The following is a 17,559-nucleotide window of genomic DNA, read 5'->3' as shown; positions in this document are numbered from 1 at the left end:
GGTAATTGTTCTCTCTGACTGTTTTTTTTTTCTTCTTTATTGGGAGTCAGGCAGGCTTTTGACAAACATCTTTCAAAAGGCCAGACTACTCCATGATTTCTATCACACAGCTAATACAGAGCTTGCTGTCACTCATGGGGAAGAGAAAACAAGACAAATAGATTCAGTATCCCCAAAAAACCTTTCTTCTCTTTCTTTGCTTGTACCAAAAGAAAAGAAGTACTGGGCGACACGACTATGATAATGACACACTAGCATTGTGATCCAGTAATTCCGTCTGTAAAATATGCTAGCCCACAATGGGATGGTGCTATCAGCCAGTCTACACAGACATGATTGATTGGCTGAACAGCCTAGCCAGTGTGAGGTGCACTTGTCTGTGCTATATAATGTAAAAAGGTCAGATATATAAATTAAAAGGCTTCCAAAAATAGTGTTAATAGTATATTAACAAAATGCACAAATGAATGTGAATGTGAATGTGAACAAAAAAGTGAATGAACAAAAGTCAAATCTAAATCGATTCAATATTTGTTGTGAACAGCAGCAATTCTTCTAGGTTCACTTGCACACAGTTTTTGAAAAAAACTCGACAGGTTGCACCAAACATCATTTTTGTGAATAGTTGAGTCGCTTGGCCTTGTTTCCATGTTGAAGGTCTGACTTTTTGGCCACAATTCTTCCATGTACACCAATTCTGTCCAGACTACCCTGAACAGTAGATTGGTGTACCTGGATCCCACTGATTTCTGCCAGTTCTGACCTGATGGCATTGCTGGACATCTTACGACTTTGACTTTAATCTGCTGCACTAAGTATCCTTGGCTGACCACTGCATCTACAGCCCACAATGTTGCCTGTTTCTTTGTGCTTCTTTAAAAGAGCTTAAACAGCACATGTTGAAACCCCGGTCTGCTTTGAAATCTTTACCTAGGAGAAATGTTGCTGATGCAGTGAAACTACTTTGTGTCATGTTGCTGCGCTCAGTCGTGCCATGGTGTATGACCTGTGGCATGAAACTTTCTTCCACAACCTCATATTTGTAGCAGAGTTTGGCTGTTCCTCATTTAGTTCTAAGCCTCCTACACAGCTTCTTCAGTTTTAGTTAATGACTGTGTTTTAATTTACATATGAAAATGATGATCATTATCACCTGTTTGGTATAATTGGTTAATCATACACCTGACTATAATCCTACAAAATCCCTGATTTTGTGTGACTGAGTTTACCCAGAAGAATTGATGTTGTTTTGAAAGCTGAGGGTGGTCACACCAAATAACAATCTGATTGAGATTTCTCTTTTGTTCATTGACTTTGCATTTTGTTCATTGACAAAAATAAATTATTAACACCTCTATTTTTAAAAGCATTCTTACTTTGCAGCATTTTTTCCCACACCTGCTCAAAACAGGTGCATAAACAAAAACACATTTGAAAAAAAAAAAAAACAGCTTAAAAACAGTCTCACAATAACAAATGAAGTGCAAACTTTTCTACATCTTTAATTAGTCCTTAAAGGCAGCAAGAACAGTGGAAAGGAGTGGAAAGGAGTGATTAGCAATACATATTAAAGCAGGTGTCAGAGGCATCAGGAATAAACTTGTCTGCGGTTAATGTAAGGCTTACAGCTGCTGCCTTGTTAACTTGCTCTTCTAAAGGCCATTACTCATGGCAACACCACAAGCTGGTTTGCATGTGTGAATTCACATATGATCCATTACATGTGAAATATTCAGCCAGTAGAGATTTCACAAATGAAACTACAGTTTAAGAGTGATTAAAAGGAAAAAAAAACATTGAGAAGGCCCAGGGGTCAGCTGAGGTGCTGTTCCAGCCTGTTGTGCATCATTAGCAGACCAGGAAACAGCTTTTCCTCTGCTTCCTTCCTAATTAAGTGCTGATGCTTGAGCTCAAACATTAATGATACTCCTATGAAACGTTACAGCAATGTTATTCCCAAAACCTTGGGCCTGCTACACTGTAATCTACAGGGCTTGAAGTGTACTTCCTAAAATACAAGGCAATTACATGGCAAGTTCCTATTCCTTCTGACAAACAGGCTTCAAATTAGCCATGGTCACAAGAGTTGCTCTGATTGGTTCACAATTAATAAAACTCTTGTTTTGAATTTTCAATGTATTAATTGTTCCCTTTTTTCACCCATCAAGTCGTATCTAATTGCAACCCCACTGCCGCTGCTGCCACCCCCTCCTCTTGCCAAGGAAGGTGGTAGACTGTCACACGCCCCCACCGATAGAATCGCTGCCACATTTGACATGCAAAAGATGCGTCTTATAGAACACATCATCACATATGGTACTGTAGAGTCATGCACTGCTATCTGCTATCAGGTGCCTCAAAGGCAGTGATTATAGCAGCAATGAGGAATCTGTGTTCCATCATTGTCCCTCCCCTAACAAACACACAGATAATTGTGTTTCCATGTGGGCACTCAACACTTGGATCTCAGTGATGGTTGGCCAGCAAATTAGACCACTGTGCCATCCAAGCTTCCACTAATAAGACTTTTTATTTTTTTACATTTTTAATGAGATTTAAATTAGGAGATTGGCTGGGCTATGCAAGCACACTCTTCTTCTTCTTAATCCAGTCAATCTGGCTTGCAGTTGTCATGTCAAAATGTCCCAATTCATGAGGAGCTGCATTCCTGCCAAAGCTTACTATTTTTGTTTTATCTGAGCACTGTTCTGATTTGTCACAATACTTGTGCAATTTTTAAATGAGCTTCTTTTATAAACCTAATGCAATTTGTGTGGGCTTTCTTCACTGTGTAACTGCTGCTCCTGCTGTTTTTAGGTCATCCTGTAACTATTTTTGAGGAACTGCTGGCATCTCTCATCCTTATTATTAGTCTGAGGCCACATTTTGAAGTCTTAAATGGCTCACCTGGGGACAATTTGTGGTTCTATGAACATTCCACTTCTGACACGTTTGAGGTGTTGGCTATTGCTCTGTAGGTTTTTAATTAAGATGCTGTTTAATAGTTAATATAATATCAAAAAGAAAACCTAATTTGTAATTGATTTATACTCAATTCATCAAACTGCTATTCTCAATAAAACATATTACCTTGATTACCTTCAGAAATTCAGCTGCACTTAATTAGCCACTCACACCCACATAATTAAGAGAAGCCAATTAATCTGTTCCCTGCTTTTGGAGGTGAAAGAAAACTGATGTACCTGGGGGAACCCCATACATGCATAGAAAGAACATGTGAAACTCTTCACAGAAATTGCCCTAAGGTGTGTATTAAACCCTGTTACCCAGGACCTATGTTGCTATGTGACACTAATTTACCCACCAGAGACATTTTTATCCACTGTGGGCAGAAATTTTTATTATTTTAAGCCCTAACCATACTGGTCACAAAACTAACAGTGCTGACTTGTGATCTTTACCCCCGCTACCCTGCACCATGTGGCTTCATTTAACCAAACCACAAGGACACACAGTTCATTATCTCCTAACATGACGTGGGTTATTTACTGCTGTGATTGTGGGCCAGTTAATTTTACAGCTGAACATAAACTAAAGATAGTGTGCAGAGGTCTGAATGCTTCCAGGTGTAAAAGACATTTTGAGCTATGTTACAAGTGACTCCAAGCCTGGATGCCAGAGCTATAACCTGCACATTCTCTAGGGAGGATCTTTCTGAAAGATTTTGGAAAATGAATGCCAGCTGACTTAAAACATAAAACTCCATTATTTTTCTCTCCACAGAATAAAATCTATCCACTAGACCACCATTCGAGTTTGCACTTCAATTGTCCAGCACATGTTTTCCAAGAGTTGTGACTGTGGCGCATAAGCCCAGACTGATGGATTGACTGCAGCCAGACAAACAAGTCAATCTGACTTTGAGGGGGAATTCATATTAAACAGGATTCCAAAACACCGCCCCTCCACCCAAGCGGCTGCCCGACATACCCAGTCATCTTCCTCATCCTCCACCTCATACTTTCATTGTATGCTTTGCAATGCAAACATGGTTGGTCTTCTGCTAAGCTAAAAGATAAAAATAATGGACCCCGGCCGCTCCACCAAGGAAACAAACCCAAGACTTGCTGTGAGGTGACAGTGCTAATTAATTAGAAATCTAATTTGATGGTAGGGAAAAGTAAAATGACTATCAATATAGACAAACAGCCTTTAAATAAATATAGCTGTTATGTGTGGAATGACCAAGCGCTTTAAAAACAAGGTATTCAGTCAACTAAAAGGTATTAAATAAATTGTACTCACTTCATTATAACTTTACTGCAGTTTTTGTCAGTAAGAATAGGCAAAAAAAAAAAAAATGGAATAACATCAGTATATGCAACTTTATGTAGGTCAGCAAAAAAATAAATAAAAAAATAATAATAAATAAATAAAAATAAGCAAAAAAAATAATAAAAAAACAAATGATACTGGTGATAATAATAATAATTAAAAAAATTGGTCTGATTTACACAATGCTTGGTACCCACTGTTCCAGTTTATTCAAACTTAGGTTTGCATTGAATTTGTCCCCATGGCTATGAAAAAAATGTCCCTACTGCTAGTGTCTGTGCTACTTAGCATCATGCTATATCATTGGACGATAAGGTGGCTATGATAAAATGGCATGAAAAGGTTGCTGACATGGTTCCTGCTTTTGGCTTTAGTCAGATGATGGTATCGACAATCATCCGTGATAAGGCATGGCTTTTTGGCCATGAAGAACACTATTAACAAAAGGCAAGATTAATCATAAAACAAGCCCAAATTAGAAAAAAAAGTTGAAACAGTATGGAAAATGCAAAAATAAATAAATAAATAAATGGCCAGTTGTAGCCTAGTGAATAAGGTACTGGACTAGCAATGGAAAAGTCACTGGTTCAAGCCTCACTACTACCAGGTTGCCACTGTTGGGCCCTTAAGCAAGGGCCTTAATCCTTAATCGCTTATACAATATGCTATCACAGTACTATCTTTGGATAAAAGCGTCTGCTAAATGCTGAAACTGTAAATGTAAAATAAAATTAAATAAATTCTCAAATCTAGTACTATAAAGGCATGCCTGTTATGCTGAAAATTAAATTACCTAAATTAAAACAACCAGACAAGTGACAGAAAACAGATGAACAAAAATTCCACACTCAAACCAAAAAATAAGCACTAAAATTTCAGCCAAACATCAAAGCGCTAGCATGGCCAAGCACAAACAAATAAGCCATTCGAACTGCGACACAGAAGTAGCGGGTGTCCCCGATTAGTCTTCTTACCTTCTGTGCTGTTTGGACGGGGTGTGAGGTTAATCTCGTCAGCTACTGTTAAAGAGGCATAAAGAGGTGTGATGGGTTAGTGAAAGACGTTCCATTATTTCCAAACCCCATGCATTTAAAAAAGTGACTTTATCTCCATCACGGCCAGTAAATGCATGCATGTAAAGAGACAGAGATGGATAGACATGTCAAAGAGAAACAACAGACAGAGATATGAGATTTAATGCCTTTGTCATCATAGTCACTGCAGAACAGGTTATAAAGTGTTAGGTGATTACTCATAGCCCCATGCGTGATGTAGAACCAATCCCTCTCTTCCTTCCCTCAGTCTTATCACACAGGCGTCTCTGTATAATCTGGACAAAAGCTCTCTTAAGTATATACTGATCTAAAGCATGAAAGACTAGATTGAGGGGAGGAAAGATATAATACATCCAAGTGGGGGGAAGAAAAGCCATCTGTAAAAAAACTGTTTTGGAATAGGTGATTTTCTTGAAGTACAAAAAAGTGCTTAAAAGCAATGAGAAGTAATTCCAGCTCTTGATCAGTACTAAAGAAATCTCAGCAAATACACTTTCCTATCAAATACCTGACACTAGGTTCCAAACGAGGTTCAAATTTCTAAGTTAAGTGTCTTCAAATGAATGAAATGATTGTACTACCCCTAAATTATGGGGAAAATATATATTTTAAAGGACAGATTTAATGTAAAATTCAGCTGCAGTGGTGCTTAATAATGTACAATATTAGGCTGTGCCGATAGAGGTCTGAATGTTTGATCCCTACATTAAGAGGGTCTGATCGACGCTTGGGTGGTGCAGCAGTTCGAATCTTGGCTGTGCTAGTTGTGCCTGGATGGGAGGAAAAAGGTTTAAAATTCATTGCAAGTCCAAGTCCAAGCATCGCTGTCTGATGGAGGGGACTCTGCTAGCAATGAATGATCTGGAGAGCTTAGTGTGTCTCTCTTTCTAGAAGACTCCATTGCATGCAGGGAAAAAGATGTGGACAAAGACAAGGCACAGGCCAGAGGGAGAATGCTAAAGTCTCAGCCCCTGGGCTAGTGCATATGCAGCATGATTCCAACAGGAGGGAAGTGGAGATGACTGAATTTGGATCCTTTTTAATTAAACTACTGTAAAGAAATGCATATTTTACAGAATGTTTACAGTTATCATTTTTGTCATTTAAATCATCCCAATGTGTCAATTTCACATGTCAACACATGCAGATCAGTTGATAATGCTTTTATGGCCACTGCATTCTGTGTAGCCAATCAGCCAAGAGCTTCATAAAAGTAGAGACTTTTGATTCGTCATAACAAAACACATAGACATGCCTGCTGAAAGCAAGCTAAGAGAATGCTCAAGAGTAACGATAAAATCCAGTCGATTGTATCTGCCTATAACTCCACATTAACATTTTATTACAAATATTTTGTAGCCCTGCCTGCATCTCAGGCAACCCTGCAGCCCCAACATGTTTAGAGAAAACAACATGTCTAAACCCAATATTACAAAATACCAGATACCAGTAGAGCCACTGAAAAGGTGTGCCAGCGACATCTTAACACCCCTGTTGAGCCGTGTGTTTCTGTGAACTTGGCACATCTAGAAGGTGATGACATCCTAAAAGCCTTTCAAACTTCACTTTCTTTTGATCAGAAGTAGCGTAATTGTTTTATCAGGGGGACATCACTTCACCTATCAATTTTTCATCAGGCACAATGGGAGCTGACAGCCCAATTATCAAGCATTTTGATAAAGCGTGATGGAGAGGCAGCTGGCGGGTGCTCAGCTCTTTACACACCGGAGGATTGTCCCGCCATTACTAATGGCTATTATTGAACCCAGTTACCAGCAACTCACTTTTAATTGATATACTAATGCAGTTCAGCTTGAATGGGAAACTAAAATGAGTCTTATCTGCCCGCTCATTTTACTCTCCCCTTTCTCTGTAAGTGCAGGATCAGCTTTCCAGCATGTGATTTGTGTAAAATGGGAGAAAGTTGCAAAAGTTTCTGGATCGTACTGAAGATCAAGGCCAGTTAACAGTGGTAAGAGCTTTACTGTAAAGTCTAGAGGGAGAGAAGAGGCAGAGCCTGCTTTATCTCCTGCAATTATCCGCTCATTGGAGCAGAAGCATTCGTTAGTCCTCTGAGAGACACAGTTAAAGTGCATGTCCATGTTCCAGAGCAGAGGAGAGTCTGGCATGACCTGCGCATCCACTAGCTTCATCATTACTTACTCAGTGAAACTTTCTTTAAAGAAAACTTCACATATTATCAACTATGATCTAACATATTCAGAAGTGTATTCATCCAAACAGTGTTTAAAAAGTGAATACATACTCAACTTTTTAATATCTATTATCCATACACAAACACTTACATAATATATAATGGATAAATATATATTTAATACAAGTCATTGTTTTGCAAAAGATGTTTATATGTATCAAACTGAACACTAGATACACTGAGCCAAAAGTGTCAGTGGAAACCATATAATCTTCACTTCACAACCAACATGGCAGCACTCCACATTACATGCCATTTTTGACCAAGAGGGCCAGACAAGAATCTGGCAAAAGACACCTGGATCTGGGACACAGTTCTATGGAGTGATGGAGTCATATGGATCAGCGGTTTGTCTGGTGAAAGAAAAGCATATGACCAGAAGAATACTATCCCCAAGATAAAACATAGAGAAGGGTCAGTGATGATTTGGGGATGCTTTTCTGCTGCAGGAACTTGTATTCTTGCTTATGTGACTGGCATCACGGATCCAAAGATGTATGTTAAAGAGGAAGGTTAAGACTTGTGTAGTGATACTATATCTTGGTGATAACTAGACTTTCCATCAATACAATTATCTGAAGCACAATTCTAAGTCAACCAAAGCTTGGCTCAAGGAATAAGTGCTGGAATATCCAGGAGTGATCTCTCAGACCCTAAATTTAAATGCCAGACCCTAAAGTTATATACACAACACTATAGTACATTTTAAGGTGAGGGGGTTTGAATGTTTCAGATGGCAATTGAACAAGTCCCTCACAAATGCATTCAAATATTTAGTCAAGTAGCTAATGACTTTATCTAACGTAACAGGGTATAAACTACAGATTTGCTTAAATATTTGTAAAATATTCTTTTGTTAATAAAAAATCGTGACGACTGCTCAAAAACATCTATCATAAGCGAGTGACTTTTATCCAATAAGGGTTTTAGTAGTTTGTCAGTACAGGAACATATGTAGAAATGCCTGTCACACATATGCTACAAATTTAAGGTTAAAACGTTTTCTCTATAAATAATAATAATAGACGTAATATGTCACCATCAGTAAAACATCACTTACTGGATCATAAAAACCTGAGGAGTGTAAATCTTTCATATAAATCACATCTCATTCCACCCACAACAATAAATAAATAAATAAATAAAGTCAAAACTTGTGTGAGGATGTGGGAAACTTGCTACTAAAACTTACCTAAATCCATACTCTTAGATTTGCGTGTCTTGACAATTTCGAGTTCAGCAGCATCCCCATACTGTTTGGTTCTTTTCTCAGACATGCTCTGCCTGCCAAAGCCCTCTCGCTCAAACGTCCCTACAGGATGTGCATCCGGACTTAAGGAACTAGATAGAGACAGGAACATAAAAGACACCACAGGTGAAGGAGAGGTAAGTGTGGTTACAAACACAACTCAATGGCAACTCTGTAAATACTTCAGTAACACAATACAATGGTGTTTGGGAAACCAAATAACTGCACCAGCTGTTAGTGGGTTCAGGTGGGTAGACGTTATAGGGAATTTCACATTTAAAAGTCCTACAGCTTTGAGGTGAATGTAGATAACAAGTAATCAAGAGTCATCTCACGCAAAATCTTTTCTAATACATGTCCACATCACATGGATTTAAAACAAAAAAAAGGTTGTTTATATTTATGGACAAACAATAAGAGGAATGGAACCCTACACAGGAATTTAACCCTGGAAATTGCACATACATTTTCTTGTTGTCTGCCAATTATTTATTACATCCATACTTGACCAAAACACATCTAAAAACATCTAAATTTTGAAGCTGCAGCCAAATGACATTTCTTACCTGTTCACTAGACCTGGTACCTGCGGAATAAACAAAGACTACTCTTTTATTTATTTATTTTCCTCCGTCACACTGACCATGCTAACATTTTTCAAAAGTGAGACAGCCCACCACCATAAAACCTGACAGAAAGCTCAGCGGGAGAATGGAAAGATGGATGGATGTATTATTTAAGTGCTTACACTTCTCCTCCGGTCTCCATCATACACACACAGACTTAAATACACACAGCAGAGAGGAAACCACACTGCTGCTGAGATGATATTAACAGTAGGGTGTGTGTTCAATGAACAAAAGCAAACAAATATACCAAAAACAAATGTGGTTGTGTGTGTTCGCAGGTACATTATTAATCTGTAGCAGTCCATCTGACATATATTATATGTATATATAACCTATAAAATGTGAACACTTTTTCAGTTCATTCAGTCCTTGTCCAACATGACTATGCATAAAGCAGGGTCCATAAAAATGGTGGAAGAATTGCAGTGGCCTGCACAGAGCTCTGACCTAAACAGTACTGAATATCTTTGAGATGGAATGAAATGGAAAATGCAGGCCAAGCCCTCCAACATTAGCGCCAATGCTCTTTTTATGGAAAGGTTGGGGACTATGTTTATCTTAATGCTAACTGTTTTTGGAATGGTATGTCCAACTAACTCATGGTCAAGAGTACAAACACTTTTGACTGTATAGTGTAGCGAGGGATTGGGTTCATTCCACTACGTGGTGGAGTATATTCTATCGAAAAAAAAAAACATAATAGTGAAAACATAGCAGAGCTGCAGAATAGGTTTTATTTTGAACTACATATCACGTTTGATAAATCATATTATTACAAAACACAGCGATGAGATCATTTAGACATTTAGACAAAAGTGTGTGTCACAGCTCAGGTCAACTTTTATTATTGTCATTAAATTGAAACATGCTGAGGAGGAAAAAAAAGAACTCTAAATAAAGGAGGTTCCAGACAAAGAGTCATCACAACCCCAACCGAGAAGAACTACAAATTCTGGTGTGAGTTTTTCACAAAAAGGCACACACTGGGTCAACCTAGCACAATGCTCAATGGGCTGCAGAGCTGACAAGAGACAAGGATGCTCAGTCTGTCTATTTGATCCCACGGAGCATAAATGAGTCATCTAAGATGTGCCATATCGGCTCGGATGTAGCCAAGGATAAAAAGTTCCACAGTGCCCACTGAGAGAGACAAGGTGAGCATTAAAAGTGTACCACTGGCTCATCACAGTTTGCAACAGAGAGAGAAGCTGCAGTAAAGCACAAGAGAAAGAAGATGCGGAGATGCACAAGCTAAACATCCAGCTTTGTGTCTAAGTTAGAACAGCAGAATGTTCTGGCTCTTAATTCACTTGGCAAGTTATTAATACTTGGTAGTGAATTAAAGAGACTGAACATTAGCATTTGTGGGTTGTCTGAAAAAATTTGGTCAGGCTCTGCGCACTTCCAAATGTTGGATGGACACACAGTCCTGTTTTTAGGCAAAGAGAATCGGGAACATCATGGAGTTGCTGTCTGGGTTCACAGAAATGTTGGTACATGCCTAACATCCTACATCCCAGTGAGCATCAGTGATCACCAGCAATTTCAATGCATGAGTTGAAGAAGACACAGAAGAAAGTAAAGTTTTTTTGAGAAACAATAGGGGTCAGACGCTGGTGAATTTCTGTGCAGAACATAAGTTGGTGAGCTGGAGAAAAATGCAAAGAATGCAACAGCAGACCTGTGTTCCAAAAAGTAAAGAAGCACACCAAATCATTCCAGCCTGGACATACTGCTATTAAGGGAAAAAAAATTAAGTAACTTGTCGAAACAAAAAAGGTTTGTCAAATACAGAAAGGCTACTGTGAATAATTGCACAGTGGTAAAGAGAACATACAGACTGATGTTCAGGAAAATGAACCTTCACCACAGAAGAAAGAGATCAAGTGTGCCATGCAAACAGACCCAGAAAAGGCACCTGGTCCAGATAATAAAGCACTTGAACTGCTCAGGTTTGATAGATAGATGACACTGAGCTAGCTGCATAGGATGCTGGAAGGTGTGTGAGACTGGGATAAGGCTTATAAGGCTGGGATAAGAATGGACACAATCAGTATTCATTCCACTGACTAAGAAAAGTGACTTGCTCCAATGCAGCAACAACAGGACCAAAGAACTGGTCTCAAATGCTTATAAGATCCAGTTGTGAGTAATTCTAAAACAAATGCAAACCAAGCTTGAGGAAGAGACTGCTCAAGAACAAACCAGATTTAGAACAAGAAAAGACACGCAGTACCAGATCATAAAGTTCCAGATCATCATGGAGGAAGCAAGAGAAAGGAACCGGGGACTATATATTTATGATTCACTGTTATTACAAAGGTATTTGACATGGTACATTATGACCAATTCTGGATAACCATGCTTGAGGTGGGTTTCCTCTAGCACCTGGTCCAACTACTGAGGTATGCCAACCAGCCAATGGGAGGACAGCCAATCAGCATGGTAAAAAAAAAGGGGTTAGACAATAATGTAATGTCTAACCATGCCTGTTTAACATTGTTGAAGGACACAGATAATGATTAAATTAACCAGGCTATGGAGAGGGGAAAAAAAACAAAAAAACAAAAATGTATCAATTAGCAACATAAACAAGCTAAGATGAATGAAAGCCTTGGTCTGGCCAGTAGCCACATATGGATGTAAAGCTTGGACACTCCAGAAAGAGGAAGAAAGACACATTCAGAATTTTAAGAACAAGTGCATCAAACACTACTGAAAATCTTATGGAGGAAGATGATGACCTCTTATGACCTCAAGTGCCGTTTGGAGTCTGAGAGCATAATTGTTTTCTGTGTAGGAGGCTAGCATTCCTGTCTCATACCATTCAGAGTGACAATAGCTAATTTGAGTAGAAGTACGTAGCATCCCAAAAGTAGGCTGATCATCTAAATGGCGTTACATAAGCTATAATTCAAAAACACACAATGGCTGAATTCCTGTATGGCTTAAAAAGTGCATACTAGCTATTGCTCTTTTAGGTAATAGGAGAAAATTAGGTGGAAATTTGCAATCGCTAAAAAATAATTTTATGGTGGAAAATGGGTTTACAGGGAAGACAATTAAATAATAAAGGTTTATTATGAATACACTATTCTTTTAGGCAAAATAATAGCATAACTTAAAGTAAACTAATACTAATAAAGAACTATAAACGATACTCACTTTGCTTGCTTAAAGAAAATATAGTTATATAGCTAGATTGTCAGACAGACATATAGGCAGACAGAAAGATAGATGGATAGATGGATGGATGGATGGATGGATGGATGGATGGATGGCAGGCAAAATTTTCTTGCTATTTATAATAAGTTCAGGACTGAATGCTTATCAAAACTTTTGTCAGCAAATTAGAAGTGAAATTGCTCTTTCCTGCTTGAAATAGCTGAATGCATGTCTGCATGTGTTTATGAGTAAAGCTATCATATCTGTGATAACTCTTCATAATTAAAACATTAAGAAAACCATTACTGGCTGTCAGCTCATTTGAGCTCCTGTTAAATCTCATATTGGCCATTAAAAGTACATAAAACCCTCTTAAGCCTCATTTCAGGCTCATTACCAGACTCACAGACTGCTGCTTTCCTTGCACTTTCTAAAATTCCAAATAAGTGAGTGCAGAGGAAGGCGCCTAATGATAAATGTAGGAAAATGTCGCCCTTTGTGATACTGACTAGAATATTCCGTATTTTCACAACTGAAGCAGCTAAGACAGTAAAGTTTTTTGTAGTGCTAACTTGAAACTATTTTTATGAAATGTTAAAGCAGTAATTTAGAACTGCATTAGGGTAAACTCAATCTAGATCAGCTGTCAGTTGATGAAATCTTATGACTTTCATTACATCTGGTCATGTAAAAATATCCAGAACCCATATGAGAAATACACCCAGTGTCATTTACTCTACACTGCTAGACAGCTAGTTAAAGACAGCAGTGTGCTTTAAAGATTACTGATACAAGGCACACATTTGAGACTGTTTAAATTATTAAAATAATTGAATTCAAAAATGCCAGGTCTTTTGTCTTGGATAAGTCATTTGTCTTTCACTATCTAAACTGTCTGCTAGCTGGCTTGCAAATTTCATCCTCCGTCAGTTAAACGTTTTTTTTCTGAAATTGTGACGAGCTTTTTCTTCTTCTTTCTCCCTTTTTTCACTTTAATGCGTTACTTTTTTGAGTAATGATTCCAACACGGTTCTGTACAATAGAGAACCTCAGCATGTGTCTTTCACTATGTTCCTATCGGCTTAAAGTTATCAGTTGCTGTGCAGGAGAGCTGGACCTGCAAAAAGCCTTGCACTCTCATTGTTTATCATCACAGCTTTTTCAATTCTGTTCCTCAACCATGTTTCACTGACATTCCCTGAGGGGTCATCCATGAGGACAGCTTTTAAACTGTGGACGCCAGGCTGCAGGTTTAAGTAAGGTCTCTGACTGCAATATGACATTTACAGCTGGATCTCGTACCAACAAAAACACTAAAGAAAATAATTACTGTGTGAAGGACATACCATAATGGAATTACAAGCTAAAGTAAGGTTTTGATTATTTCACATGCCACAATAAACAGATAAACTGAAAACAAGTATTAAGACTGGGTAAAAAATGGGTTGTGGCTTACCACTTTGTGCCAACCTTGAAGAGAAAAATATCAATCAGATAAAAAAGAACATTTTATAATGCAAGATTGCAAATAGTGTTGCCATTTCATTATCAACCAAACATGTACAAACGATTAAAGAATCCTGAGAAATCTTCTGCATGGGACAATGCATGATCTTCAAGAAAGAAAGCATTGCATGAGATACCATCACACTACTGTGATAAAGACAGCTACATGGGATCCAGAACTCTTCGTTATACAGTTGTCACTTAACACAGTCCCCTGCTGCATAAATAAATGCAACCAGTAGCTCTATGTGTGGTGTGTTATCAGAGAAAGGTTTAAAAAAGAACATCCATCATGGTATGGGGATGCATCAGTATCCACAGCACTAGTAACTCACAAATGTGTGAAGGTACCATTTATGTTGTGGCATATATTGGGATTTTAGAAACGCATCCTATAACGAATGTGACATCTTTTCCTGGGAAGTCTATGAGTATTTTAGCAACACAATGTCCGGCCTCATTCTGCATTCACTACAACAGATTAAATATTAGCATAAAAATTCTTCTAGTTTAATCAAGCTCTTTAAAAAGCCCAGGATGCAAGATGCTTGCTTTCCTGACTATAGCAGTACATGTAGTTGTTTACACTAGAAGCGATGCTATGAGGGTTTGATTGAATCCAAGAGTATTTCAGTCAGTAAATGCATAAAGAATGGAAAGAGGAAGCCTTCATGCAGTGTCCCTCATGATGCAATTATCTGCAATGTTTCAACACACTGTACACTCAATATTCTATCAACTTTTCACTCTTTTTATGCCCATGTCCCAACTTTCTTGAAACGTGTTTACACTTACAAACTACAACGAAGATCAGTGAAAACAACAGAGATCTTTTATTTCTACTTGTTCCAGTTAAAAAAAGATTCAAGAGATTTTTTGGACAGACAAATAGATTCAGAGAAGAGCACAAGCATAACAAACTAGATGTGTAGATAAATTTAGCAGTCAAGAACACAAACAGCATCTACCTATGTGCAGTAAAAAGAGGTAGCTGCAAAATGAGTTGACTTCAAAGTTACAGGTTTCGTGTTGGGAATTGACTCATGAGTCGATTCAACTAATAAATTAATTTAACTGAAGTGGTTTGTGCTTAGATGATGCAGCAGGTTGATTTAGGAAGTGTCCACACTCTAAAATTGGCAGTTGTTTAACATTTAATTGCACCACAGGACAACAAATTGATTATGCTACATGGTCAGGACACGCAACAAGTAATCTATTGAGCAGTAATGTGAGTGCTATTTGCAAATAATATCATTTACTGATCTATTTATTTATTTATTAACATAGTTTACTTTGAAATTCGGCAAAACTCGCTCGGGTGTTGTAGTGCCACTAACCCACCTCAGCTGAGATCCAGGTTCAAATTTCAGCAATGCTATTGACTGGCCGGACATCTACAAAGACATAAGTGGCTATATATGAGGAGGGATGGCCAAACCCCTGGGATGGACTGGCATTCTGCCCAGGGTTATCCTGCCTGCCTTGTGCCCAACAAAACAAAGGACAAAGCGGTGGTAAAACAGACAATGAATGAATGAATGAATTCATTAATTAATAAATTAATCTTTACCACACATAAGAGTACAGCTCTGATTTAATTCCAAAAAATTATTTGTTTAAAAAAAAAAAACAGACTTGTTCAAGCAATGATTCAGTACAGGTTTAGACAGATTTTTATGGTGTAAAAACATTAACAAGGGGTGAATTCCATGTGAATTGGCAGAGTCTGCCCGAGTTTTAGAGCATAAACATATTGTATACTGACACTATAAATTACAAATAATTCATGAAACATGTTTTTTGTGCAATATGGTCTGTTCTGTTCTTGCTGGAAAGGTATGGAGACCTTTGGAGAGCAATATAGAATCTTTACTTCAACTTCAATAACTCCAGATTGGAATTAGTTAAAAGCTAAAAATTTGACATGAGGTTTTCCACAGGAATGAAATGTTGATCACAGCACTCTAGACCTGTACTCCTACTTATTCTTACTTAAACTTTTTTTCCCCTAATACTTTATTTCCTTTTATTATGTGAACTAAATAAAATGCTTTAAAAACTGGGTATGTCCTTCGATGGAAATGCACAGAAATAGACCTGGAAATTTATGTGCTATTTGCAGTGTAGTAACTTCTATAATGTATATAATATGCACACACAAAAGTATGTTTGTGTATGTGTGTGTGTGTGTGTATGTATTTATTTATTGACAAATATGATTCGTGGGCGGCATGGTGACTAAGTGGGTAGCACTGTTGCCTCACAGCAAGAAGGTCCTGGGTTTGATCCCCAGGTTGGGCGGTCCGGGTCCTTTCTGTGTGGAGTTTGCATGTTCTCCCCGTGTCTGCGTGTGTTTACTCCGGGTGCTCCGGTTTCCTCCAACAGTCCAAAGACATGCAGGTGAGGTGAATTGGAGACACTAAATTGTCCATGACTGTGTTAGATATAACCTTGTGAACTGATAAATCTTGTGCAATGAGTAACTACCGTTCCTGTCATGAGTGTAACCAAAGAGTGTAAAATATGACGTTAAAATCCTAATAAACAAACAAACAAACAAACAAACAAATATAATTCACCATCACAATATTTTTATTACAGTTTGTTTGTGTGTGTGTGTGGGGGGGGTATTTGTGTGTTTTGGAAAGGATGCGTATGAGTGTTTCTGCTACTTGACAAACTGTCAACCTGTCACTGAGAATATGTCTCCACCTGTGACATCTACCAGACAGAAAGAGAGAGAGAGGAATCAGTTCATTCTCATCTTTCACCTTCTGTGTTTCTCTTTTCTTTTGTTGCTCTTTCTTTGACACCCCGTTCTCACTCTCTCTCTCTCACCTGAGTTTGTAGTGTGTGCAATTTTGTTTCACTAGCTGTCTCCTTTGTTAGACAGTGGCGATCCATAGTGGCCCAACAAGAGCAAAACTATTTTTTTAATCCTGTTACTGCACGTGAAAAAAAAAAAAAAAGAAATCCCATGTCACATTTAATTGCTAGAACAAAAGACAAGCTATCATTCTGAAACAATGGCACTTAGTACTGTTTTTACTCTTAATCCAGAAGACAATCAATTCAATATAAGAAACAGTGGTAGAATGAACACTGACAAATGGAATTACTCTACCAGACTGGATTACTTATTACTGCTCAACACTGGATTTTCTTCTATTATTCTCTTTACACAGTGACTCTCTACACTTTGTACTGTTACACTTTTATGTGCGTGTGTTTGAAAGTACTACTTGTATTTATCCTTATTGCCCTTTTCTGAGTGGATCATTCACTCCTCTCTTCATACTCATTGACTTGTTTCCCCTTTCTCTGAAGATCCTCATCACTGAGCTCCACAAAGACGGTGTGTTTGATGTGCATATGTGGGTATGCAGAGGGTGTCCGTGTGTGTGTGAATGAAAATACATATGTCTGTAGTGTGGTGCCATG

General features: G+C 38.1%; 1 protein-coding gene across 1 annotated transcript in view; it reads right to left on the bottom strand.

The window, feature by feature from the left end:
* The window catches only part of pard3aa (par-3 family cell polarity regulator alpha, a), a 537,783-nt gene that overhangs the window by 154,155 nt on the left and 366,069 nt on the right, over positions 1–17,559 (bottom strand). The window contains exons 16-17 of the mRNA XM_062991183.1: positions 8,759–8,907; positions 5,271–5,315 (exon numbers count right to left, since the gene is read on the bottom strand). Coding sequence (XP_062847253.1) covers positions 5,271–5,315; positions 8,759–8,907 — 194 coding nt within the window. The remainder of the gene's footprint in view (positions 1–5,270; positions 5,316–8,758; positions 8,908–17,559) is intronic.

This window comes from Trichomycterus rosablanca, chromosome 3 (assembly GCF_030014385.1).
Source record: "Trichomycterus rosablanca isolate fTriRos1 chromosome 3, fTriRos1.hap1, whole genome shotgun sequence".
NCBI lineage: Eukaryota > Metazoa > Chordata > Actinopteri > Siluriformes > Trichomycteridae > Trichomycterus > Trichomycterus rosablanca.
The sequence above is the reverse complement of the archived record's forward strand: the minus strand, read 5'-3'. Positions and strand labels throughout refer to the sequence as shown.